Source organism: Blennius ocellaris, assembly GCF_963422515.1.
Source record: "Blennius ocellaris genome assembly, chromosome: 1".
NCBI classification, from domain to species: Eukaryota; Metazoa; Chordata; class Actinopteri; order Blenniiformes; family Blenniidae; genus Blennius; species Blennius ocellaris.
Window position 1 is genome coordinate 19,422,273 of NC_137650.1, and position 11,359 is coordinate 19,433,631.

The 11,359-nt window shown below is 39.7% G+C and overlaps 1 protein-coding gene across 1 annotated transcript; it reads right to left on the bottom strand.

Annotated features, from left to right (window-relative positions):
- Positions 1–405: 405 nt before the first annotated feature.
- Positions 406–9,503, bottom strand: drc8 (dynein regulatory complex subunit 8; the record flags this gene model as incomplete). The annotated part of the gene is made up of 13 exons (XM_080520766.1): positions 9,385–9,503; positions 8,620–8,725; positions 8,318–8,392; positions 6,954–7,027; positions 6,722–6,846; positions 6,476–6,577; positions 6,088–6,355; positions 3,842–3,926; positions 2,147–2,219; positions 1,886–1,962; positions 884–926; positions 632–698; positions 406–524 (listed from the first exon to the last, which is right to left on the bottom strand). The coding sequence occupies exons 1-13, from the start codon at positions 9,392–9,394 to the stop codon at positions 406–408; spliced, it is 1,224 nt and encodes a 407-aa protein (XP_080376892.1). The 5' UTR covers positions 9,395–9,503.
- Positions 9,504–11,359: the final 1,856 nt, after the last annotated feature.

Here is an 11,359-nt window from a genome sequence, read left to right on the forward strand (position 1 = left end):
TGCCTGTTATTTTCAGAACACTTTCTGGGACAACAGCAAGAACTCTCTATTTTACTAGCGCCTTGGTCTGAAGTAGCATGAAGCCATTTACTCAATTCGGAGGCAAGTTGCAGCCAATGTGACGTGTTCGAACATCAACTGAAATACCTGCTGAAACAAAAACGTGGTGATCCTGACTTCTGACGAAGTTCACATGAAAGGAACCACAGGGAATATACCTTTTAATGTGATTCAGTGAACAGTTTGAAAAATATCTAGGTCAAGCCTTGAAACAAGAAACCAGATGACACTGAACACAACACTGCTGTTTAAAGCTTTAAATCTTAAATCAGGTACCCCCTCACAATTTGAGCTAGTGACTGAATTGTAACTATTCAGACATGAACACACACAATATGAAGCTGCTTACAGACCACAGTCAGTGGTCAGTTGGCTTAGTATGTTCTTATAATATATCCGATGGTCGTCACGGTCAGCGTGTGCAGTCAGCATCTCGTCCACCTCCTCCTGTGTGAACGGCTCACCTGGTTGTAAGAACACCATAAAAATAAAAAAGTCAACAGCTGATTTGTATAGTGAATATAGATACTTTTCTTTTCTAACATTACAAAGGAAAGCCAATGTCTGTTACCTTCTTGTGTCATGTACAATGTCAACTCCTCAGGCTCCAGGTATCCTTTCTGCTCTTTGTCCAGAACCTAACAACATAAGGTTAAAAAAAACAAAAAAAAAACAACCCAGAACACTCTGTTCTTATAGATCAAGCTTGAGCGAACTCGTGGTTCACAAAGGAAACCATCAACGCTGCCATTGGCATCCATTCTGTTTAAACCTTGTAAGCTGCAACTACTGGACAACATGAGAAAGCAATGATCATTCTCACCTCAAATGCCTGAAGCAAAACATCCTCATGTATGGGAGGAAACCTGAAAGACCATAACACGGTGGAAGTGAAGTGACATGACCGCAAAGGCTCTCGACAGCAGTATAAACCAGTGTGCCATTTGTTTAGAGTCAATATCATTGCAGAACATAAAGGATCCATTTCTATAATTTCCCCTGAAAATGTTTGCCTTAGACTTTGTAAGAATGCTGGACAGCGAGCTGCAATAACTGCCTTGAGTAAGCAACTTTAGAAGAGAAGTATCTTTCAGCATATAAAGACTCCAGTAGAGATGGACGGAATATTATCTGGTCAGGTAACGAGGCAGCTTTTCAATTTAATCCCTCAGTGCAACCGAAAGACACATATATATGAATGGATTAATTGACATTAAGGTGCACACTGAAGATTAGGGGCTTATATTATCGGTCCAAAGACAAACTTTTGTCAGAATTACAGCCTTTATCTTTAAAGAGCCTGGACTTCTTTTTCCACTCTGAGCTTAGTTTTAGTCCACATGTAAAGCACGGGGTTTGAACAAATTTTTACCATTGTAGGAATATATTCAGGGTTCACCTATTTCTCTCTCGGGCCAAAAAAAAATAAAAAAAATCTCCCACCTACAGCTTCTATGGAACTCAGCTGCTGGTGTGTTGACGAGGAACAGAAAGCAAGATCATATTACACCAGTTTTAAAAACATTGCATTGGTTCGTGTCTTTTGGGATCGATTTTAAGGTTCTTTTAATGGTTTTTAAAAGTCTTTAGTCTTGATCAGCCTGCCGGAGAACCGGAGGACCGTCTTAATAAGGCTTTTAACTCGTCAAGGCTTTTTAACGAATGTCCTCTTTTTACCTGTTGTAGGATTTTTGAATTGTTATTCACTCATTTATTTATCTTTGATATGTATAGACAACGGCAGGGAGTGGGCAGATGACTGGGTATTGTTGCATTGTTGTGTACTTAAAGTGCAGTGTAAACAAAGTTTGATTGATTATCTTACTTGTCCTCCAACAGCACCTTTGTCATAGCTGGCAGGAATTTGTCCAAGTGGACATAACCTGAGTCGCTATCTTCAACCTGATGGAACACAAATGCTGGGTTGAGATACAAGTATGTACGACCCTCTGAGTTCTTCAACATGACACATGTTTTTTTTTTTTTTTTTACTAAAAAAAACCACATTATTGTCTTCACAATGCCTATAACAAAAGTTTCAAACGTATATCTAAAGCCACCTAAGATGTGAATGTCATGTTCTGACCTCCGTTATGAAGCCAAGGAGGTCTGCCTGGGAAGGGAAGCAACCCAGTGAGAAGATTATGGTGCCAACCTCCCTGAAAAACAAACGCACAGGGTAATAATTTTACAATAAGCGGTTCTTGTCGCTGAGTTTTTCCTTTTTCTACACCTACTCATTAGAACCTTTCATTTTGTTATCCACAAACTGTTTAAGAAGAAGAAAGTCGCATATTCCAGACCCTGCAGAGTTGCAGGGATGCCACTTTAAATCAAAACGCCCTTTGCGTGCCAGGTCTGCTCTGTCATTCGGGAGATGATTAAGGAATGGTGTCAAGAACCCATTAAACAGCTTCTCATTTCCGTGGAGTCTTGACCTTAAATGCTCCATTGGCAGAACCTTAACAGTTCCCCCGTACCAGTGGTTAATAGATGGTAGCCTTGATTTAGCCCACCAGAGGCGAGAGTTTATTAAAACGTTGTTGCTGGGTATTTGAGAAAAGCCCCTTCCCTCCCAGGTTCAACATAAAGAGCTCAGGATTTCTTTGAATATTTTGGTTTTTAAAAATTGCATTGATTTGTTCTGTGACTGTGACTAAAACCAGAGTATCAGAGTACAACTCCAGGTGCAATGTCTATATTCACCCACCTCCTCTACACACTTTGAAGGGGAGAAACTCCAGAATAAAAAGTATTGAGAGATGGAGGAGGATGCTGTAGCTGTAAGGGATCTTGTACTGACTCTCTGATATCCTCAAAAAAAAACAAAAAAAAACATACCAACCTTCCTCACAGCTCTGGACCAGGCCTCCTCTCCAAATTCAGCCTCTTGGTTGGTCTCCCACATACTTATGATTCTGACAGTGCCTTAAATACTGAGGGTAAGTCATTTGTTGTAAAAGAAGGACAGAATTTGTTTTTGTCGGAGGTAACCACTATACATGAGAATCCGCACGAGGGGGCTCCTTGACTGGAATTTAGAGGAATTAATGAAATGCCTTGCCTGTAGGCAAATGTTGAGACAGTATCACAAATTTAGCTTGGAGTTGTTGAAATTATAATAGTTTACTTGCCTGCAAACCATCCAGGCCCAGTGAATTGTAAAAACACTTTCACCAGGTTCAATGTACAGTATTTAATTTGATGTAGAACCAATAGCAAAAAATACACTTAAAATCAAATAATGAAACAACTATCTACACAGTTGTCAGCATTTACAATTTTGAGGAAAGGGTGCTATGAAAGCTGGGATGGGGGCCGTTCACTGCTGAGGTTTCATCTTTTTTTCTGTGCATGCATGTTTTGTATTTTTCTTTACCAGATTTTTCTCTCATTGTCCCCCCCCAAAAAAAAAAAAAACCCCATGCATTTGAAGTTAACCGGTAGCTCTAAATTGCACCTCCGTGTGAGTTTGGGATTGTCTCTGAGGCCAGTGATGTACTCATAACTTCTCCAGGTGTTTTCAAGCATAACTAGAACACTTGTTTGTTTACAAATATAAAAAGGGGCATTTAAATTTGGAAAAAAAACAAACCCAAATCGTTTGATTTGTGGTCTTGAGACACCCTTTGAGCATTTTCAATGTGCCATAATAAACTTCTGAAGATTAATTTTTGTGCATTTTTAAAAAAAATCCTTTTCCTGTTTGCTGGCATGTTGTAAGACGTGTATTTTCAGAAATGTTACTTTCTGTATATTTTATGTTCCCAGTATTACTGACCAGACATCCACGGTGTTGTTGGACGAATAGTCAAAGGCTTCAAAAGAGGTTTTGATTTTCCTCTGGATATCCGACACGATGGTCTCTGGCAGACACAAGAGTACAGAAACGGCAGTCAGCGTTCTGTTTCTGGAGAAGTCGAGAAAGAACTTACGATGCGGAACCGAAAGTCAAAACGTTGCATAATCTGAAGCGTTCATTGCATCAGACAAACTTCGAGAAGTTGATAGAAGCAGATAGTTGGTGTAATTGTGTTATGTTGTACGTTACCTGCTGTCTGGCCGCTGGTTGCCATAGTTACTCTCTCGACACCGGAAGTCACGTGGTTTTTAGTTAGCAGTAAGTCTTAAGTTTTATTATATATATATATATATATATATATTACAATTAATTTACACGCAACATTACAATGAAGAGCACAGACACACACAAAGTAAGTCTTCTTTAAAAAAAACAAGCTTAACAGAAAACAGAAAAAAACATGTGCCTGGGATGTTCTGTTCATTCTGGATCCACGTTACCTTGGTGATTTATTCTGTGGCGGTTACATTGCTTTTAACAGGAGTCGCTTATTCTGTGTGAAAGTGCCACCACTCGTGTTATGTGGAATAAATCAAACGCAAACCGGAAAGTAGTTAGAGAAGAAAGTGTCGACCTCTCATATCCTTGATGTGAATTAGAATATGACAAATAGTTTATTTTGCATTGTTTAAAAACTGAAACGTTGTACAATACGTGATGAATAATACTGGTGTTCCTGCTTTGCATCATTTGAGCTGTTTATGGTTCTAATGAATATTTCAGAGGTCTGATGAATATTTCAGAGCCACCTCCACCCTTTGAATATTGTGGTTGGCAGTGCAACATGAAGTCGTGTCTCTACAAAGAGAAACTAATCCCCGAGCTCATAAAAACTAGGATTAAGGAATTAATAGACTAACTTTGAAAAAATATGCAATTCCACTAAGTAGTGTGAATACTACGGATATGTCTGTGGTAACTTTAATTTTGATCACTTTTGTTGTAGGTCTCTTTTCCAAGTGAGGTCCCGCAAGAAAAAAATATTTGAATATGGATTTATTCAATAAAAATGTTTATATTTATATCCATATAAATGTCTAATATTATAAAATAGTACAGCTCTTGAATAATGATAATCTGTAGAGAACATGAACTTTAGACATGTACAAGAAATCAAATTGACAATAAAACATGAAATTAATATTTAGAATGCAATATCTGTGGACCTGATTAGAATAATTGTATTTTTTAAACTGAACACGGAGTGCTTTGCCTGTAGACTATGTATGTGTGACTGAATGAAAAACATCTCTTATTCATTGTGTTCACTTGTACTGTACTTATTTATATTAAAAACAATACAATGTGCCCTTGTAAATTCATTATTTCTTTCAATTATAAAAAATTCAATATATTCAAAGCAAACCAGACAAATATATACTTGATTTTTTTTTTTGCCATCAGTGTAAATAATATTAATAATAGAACAAAACAAATAGTAAACTTTTTTTTTCTGTGAACACTTTTTATGTGTAGACATAGCTTCAATCAAACATTCTATAAACTTTTTGCTATTTACTTGACCTGAAAGACTGACTTGAAATGTATCCGATAACTGATTGCCGAAAGCTCTAACTCATTGAAGTAACTATTTTACTGTTTAGACGGTAAACAAACTCTTCAGGAAAACATATTTTATTTGGGTGTCAAACATGACAGAAAAATATGTATAAAAACAGTTTGGGTGCAGTCCTTGTGCATAAAAGCTAAATGCAAAACATATACCAACATCATAAGGCCCTTAAATGTGTACATCAAACACTAACATCTGACATGGTAAACACAAATGCTACAGGTGGTGTAAAGTAAATGGAACACCAGAAAATACGTTTCATCAGCAATTCAGGATGGAATATGATAACAAAAATACAAATAAAGCAATAGTGTTTTATTTTATCAGTAATGGCTTTTGTTTTACTTTTATGACCAATATTGCATTTTGAATTCTGTTCTTTTGTTTCTTTGACAGCTCTGGGAATCATTGCATTCGCATGGAGAGTATCTCACTGCACAAATCACTTTTTAAACCAACACTCCAGTGAAATCCACAGCAGGAGTCCCAGAAAAGACCATCCGTGGAGAAGACAATTTTCAAGACGTAGTTGTTTAAAGCATCAGTTTGATGTGGTGGCGGCTTCTCTTTCATCCGTGCGCTTATATTTCTGGTTGCCCGTGATGCACAGGGACTCTGTGGGCCCGCTCCACCTGTACTGCTGCTTCTGGCACTTGTTGTCCATGTTGATCTATTTGCTGAATACCTTCCTGTTCCTCTGCTTTCACTTCATGTTGAGGTTGTTCCTCCTCCGCGAGTTGGACGTCTTCATGACCCTCCTTTTCCCTCTGCTCCATCACTCCTGCCCTCGCTTCAGTGTCGGTGTTTGATGTCTCCACCTCCACTTTCACCTCATGCAGAGGTGCCGCTTTATTTGAGTCCTTTGAGAGAAAAAAAAGTTTATGTAATTCTGGAGTCAATAGAAATGTAGCTGTGAGGAAGACTGAACACTGAATTGTAAGAATTAATCACACCATCTGTATTGTGTTTGTGTGGGGTACCTGTGTGTGAGTGAGTGGAGGTGAGAGCAGTTCGGAGGGCGTCAGCAGGCCATCATGGTTTAAATCCTGAGTCTGGAGTAAGAAATCAACCATGGAAACTACCTAAACCCAGAAAAACACACACATCCATACTGTATTATAGATAAACAGAGTGAAGTCAATGCATGTCCTAAATACAGCATGTACAAAACAAAGGTCGGTCCAAACATGCAACACATGCATCTACATATGGTCGTCTCTACTCGCCTGCTCGTTGGCCTGTGCTCCAGGTGCATGATGGGGGTTATAGTCTGACAGAAGCTTCATCATCTCCAAACCATCCAAGAAAGCACTGCGATCATAGTCATAAAGTCTAAACAAGAAGAAGACCTCTGAAGCACAAGGAAGATGTTGAAAGAACAAGTTAGATGCACTGACAGACAGCTGCAGAACGGAACCGTCCCGCATCCGGATCAGGATCATAGAAAATACTGCCTACCTTGTTCCCTGGTGCTGAGCTCTGGCTCCTCAGGGCTGCTCTTCAGGTTCTCCTGAATGTAATTCTGCAGCCACCTGCGATAAGCCCAACATATGTAATAATTTATCATTATTAAATCTGTTTCAACATCAGATTCGACACCCGCAAAAAACAAAAGAAACACTGCAAACAGACTTCAGCTGAGCTGTGTCTTCAGAGACAATAACTATTTACAGAATTTATCCCAAGTATATATCCATTTCACCACAATTGCTCTTCCTCATAAATGAAGGTTTAATGGTTGGGGATCATCGTAAAACATGTTCAAACTTTGTTCATAAATCAATGAAATTCTATTTAATGATGGATCTTTAAAACATGTATTTCCCCTCCTGCACATTTGTGGTATTTGAGTTAACGTTAAAGTTCTGCTCAGTCTTGCCATTTGTATGCTTTGCCTCTGGTGAATAACGAAACACTAACTGGCACTGTATTGATGCTGTGTCATCTTCAGCCACAAGATGGCAGAAATTGAAGTCACAAAAGGAAATGTTGACATGTGGCACAGTCACAGGAGATTATTGGAAAGTTGGAAGTTATTATTTGTAATGTGAAGCAGATAACAGTGACCTGTCAATTTGCTGTGTACAATGACGTAATTACTACCTTAGAAACATGTTTGCTTGAATTCTGAGTGTTATGTACACTTTGTAAAAATAAACGTACAAATCCATAAGGCAGATCAATCTAAATTTGCATGAATTCTCCTTCAATGTGTATCGGAAAAACACATTTCTCTACCTTTTAAAAAAAATCTGCAGCCACATGGTCACAGACATCATACTATATCTCATTATGTTGAATCAGACAGTTTCCTGAATAAACTTAATTTATCATAAAGTGCTCATTCTGCTGGCAAACAATAACACAGATGTGAACTGAAACACTATTTGAAGTAGGTGGAAATATGTCATTGATGCAGCATCGGGTTTGACTGGACATGTAATCTTATCTTTATGAGACAGAGGTCACACCATTAGCACCACAGAACAGCCAAAGTCCACGGAGTAACCTGACAGGAGCTGCTTCATCAACTTAAACAAGCTAAGTTTAGATGTGGTTGCACGTGATGCGTCCGTTTTTCAGTCTCCACATTTATCTTGATCAAGCTCCAGGAGACACTGCTCAGTTTTTTGATCATGAAAAATGATTTCTTCCTCAGAGAAACAGACTTGAACTTGAAATTTGAGTTTGAAGTTCAACATTTAAGCCTCGTTGAAAGAAGAGGAGGTACAGAATAAGTTCTGCTTTCACAATTATTCTCTTCAAAAATAAAGTGTTGAGGCGGACGTGCCACCACAGCATAGTGTTGATGGGCCACTCACACACGTTCCTCCTCTGCGGAGCCAAAAGGATTGCGCAGTGGCACGATGGGGCGGTGAGCCTCGAGTATTTCTTCTCTGTGGAATAAAGAAATGAAAACTCCAATTAAATTCATTCAAAGAGATTGGGCTCTTTTAACCCTGTCAATTTGCTTAAAAGCTGACACAAAATAGACTATAGAAGTTTGTTTTGCTCACTACACACAGGAAATCACATTTCATAAGGCATATGTTCTGTTCACGCCTGAGTTGATGCTGTATTTGACCCATTAAAAGAAGAGGCACTGTCAGGGAGGCAATGTTACCTTTCTGACCCGGTTAGTCCCGGAGCTGCGAGGCACACGTGTATCAGTAGGAAAAGAGACAAGATACAGGAGACCACCCGGCCCAAGTGAGGCTCCAAGGACACACCTGCAAATACATAGACATACTGTCCATGACCCCCCACTTTATCACCGCAACACAACACTGTCACCCTAACATCTGGATTACTAGAATAATACATTTTAGTGCGATGTGCGACGAATGATTAGCCACAAACAAAAGAGTCAATGTAAGGGAGCAGCACCGCAGTCTTGCAGATTTCTCTCGTTTCACAGACAGATGACCACATTGTGCATTATTGCAAAATCAATTAAAACCTCCACATCTATTTATAGCACCGCACCACCCACCCACAATGGCCAAGTGGCCACTGCGTTTTGTGCATGTGTCTACAGCCATCCACGCAAACAGATGTTTGACATGTGAGGCAAGAAGCTTTGGTTTGGACTAAAGAGTCTGCGTTGCGCTCAGTGTGCTGCGGGAAAAATAATGAAATGGCTCCAGTGAACTACTGCAGCGTCCTCGTGTGCGGCGTGATCCACTACCACGACCCACCACAAGTCACCGAATTGACTATATCATACCCATCCTGCACAAATACTCGTGATAACCTGTATCACAGGTACTGTAATGAAGGGGAGTTGTAAAACAGTAGGTGCGCATTTCTCAAAGCAAAAGCTTAAATATTTACGCGCACTGGAGTGGATGTGATGCCGCCAGTGGGGCGAAGGAAGAACGAGCCTTACCTGTCTGCATGATGAGCGTGTGGTCAGTGGATCGCTTGAGTCCTGGAAAGGTTACCGGTTCACATCTGGAGATCAGCACCTCTGCCCCGCACCGCACCGCCCCGCGCCTGCTCGCCTCTGCCGCTCTGCACTGCGCAACGGCGGGCGCGTCCCCCCGGCACCACCGCCCCCACCCCCTCCCGCCCACGCCCCGCGTGCTGCCACGGAGACCGGAGCGTGTTTTGGTCAATGACAGGGTCCACGTGGAAGATCCGGATACCTCACATACACGCAGCAACGCGGTTTGTGTGGAGCGCAACTGAGGTGCAGCTGCTGCGTCAGTGAGTTTGCGCATGCCGCTCCTCTTTGTGCTCGAGTCCGGTTCCTCCGCCACGTCCTCACGCGCGCAGTCACTTCCCGGGAGTACCGGATTATCCTCGACACTCACCATACAGTCTGTCTGTCAAAATATTTATCATACGCTCAGATTTTTTTTTTTGTTTTTTTTTTTTGTAAAATGCAAGAGCTTTACTCAACATACAACCAATCTGGATGTAAAAAGAAACAAACAAACAAAACAAAAAAAACCTACTCAAATTTAAAACTTTATCATTATTGTTTTGTAATGTGGTTTTAAGTGCTACTATCTAAAATGTATTTCCCCAAAGACATAAAACACACTTTCACAAAGACATGATATATTTTCCTGCTCTACAGAGAAGATGACTTCATGCGCCGGCACGTGTTACATTTGGTTATAAAGAGTGTACATGTTGAAAATATGCTAAAACGGGCAAACTGATTGTGTGAACTAACGTATAAGCGTTTCATCAAACGTTTATTGTGAGTTTACTCACGAGAAAGTACCGGTCGTATGCGATGTGCTTATTTTGTTTGACCACCAGATGTCCCTGTGACTCTTATCTCAAGACGTGATTCTCATAAAGAGGGAAGTCATCAATTTTCAATAGGGCATCTTGTCTTATCTTAAAATCTTTAATCATGTCTGCATATAATAGAATGAAATAACGCTTTAAATATTTGTGACGTATTATTGATTGGGCAAACACTCACAACATTGTTGATGTTCTTGTGGGTGGAAAACAACTTGATGCTGGACGTTCAAACTGTATATCATGTGTGACATTTAAATGAGAGTGCGGACAAAGAAGCGTGGTGAGGTTGAAATTTCAAAGGAATAATTAAACTTACACTCCAGTATAAATTAATGGATTTACAACACAGCACATTGTGGGTGTTTGTCTGCACAGATACATTTGAGATTTAGTTGATTAATTGTTGATTTTATTTGAAGATCACACAGAGAACTTCACACACAGTGCATCTGTAAACATGATATAGGGAACATCACTATGTTTCCCCGGCCTCTTTAAAGTAGGAAAACAGGCTTAAACTGTCAATATGTTTCAATGTCATCTCACAATGCTGTGCTACAGTCCTTGATTGACCAGTGGTTTCACTTTTATGCTTATATTTATGTTATTGCTTCACTTGACATGAACAAAGATACAGTTGAATCACTGTGAAAATATTTCATTATATTGATCTGAAAAAAACCCAACAACAAACAAACAAAGAAAACATTAGTGAAATCTAGAACAGGTAATGTAAGTTCAGTATAAACCTGTAAAAATGTTCCTGTCACTGCATGTGCAAAAGAAAAAAAAAGATCTCACGCTGTACATACTTAAAATATTGCAAGTTTATATTTGATCACCTTTTAAAATATAGGATCCATCCATCCATCCATCCATCCATCCATCCATCCATCCATCTTCTGTCAGGTTCTATTTCGTTCCATAGAGCTCCGGGAGCCAATTTACCTTTCACAGTGAGAGCAGAGTCTTGTACCCACAGGGGAAACATGCAAATGCCACTCAGAATGGCCTCCAAGACCAAAGAAGTAATGACACACTCAAACAGTTCAAATATTGAGCGATGAACATCTCAAGGTTTATCACTAATCAGGAAAGCA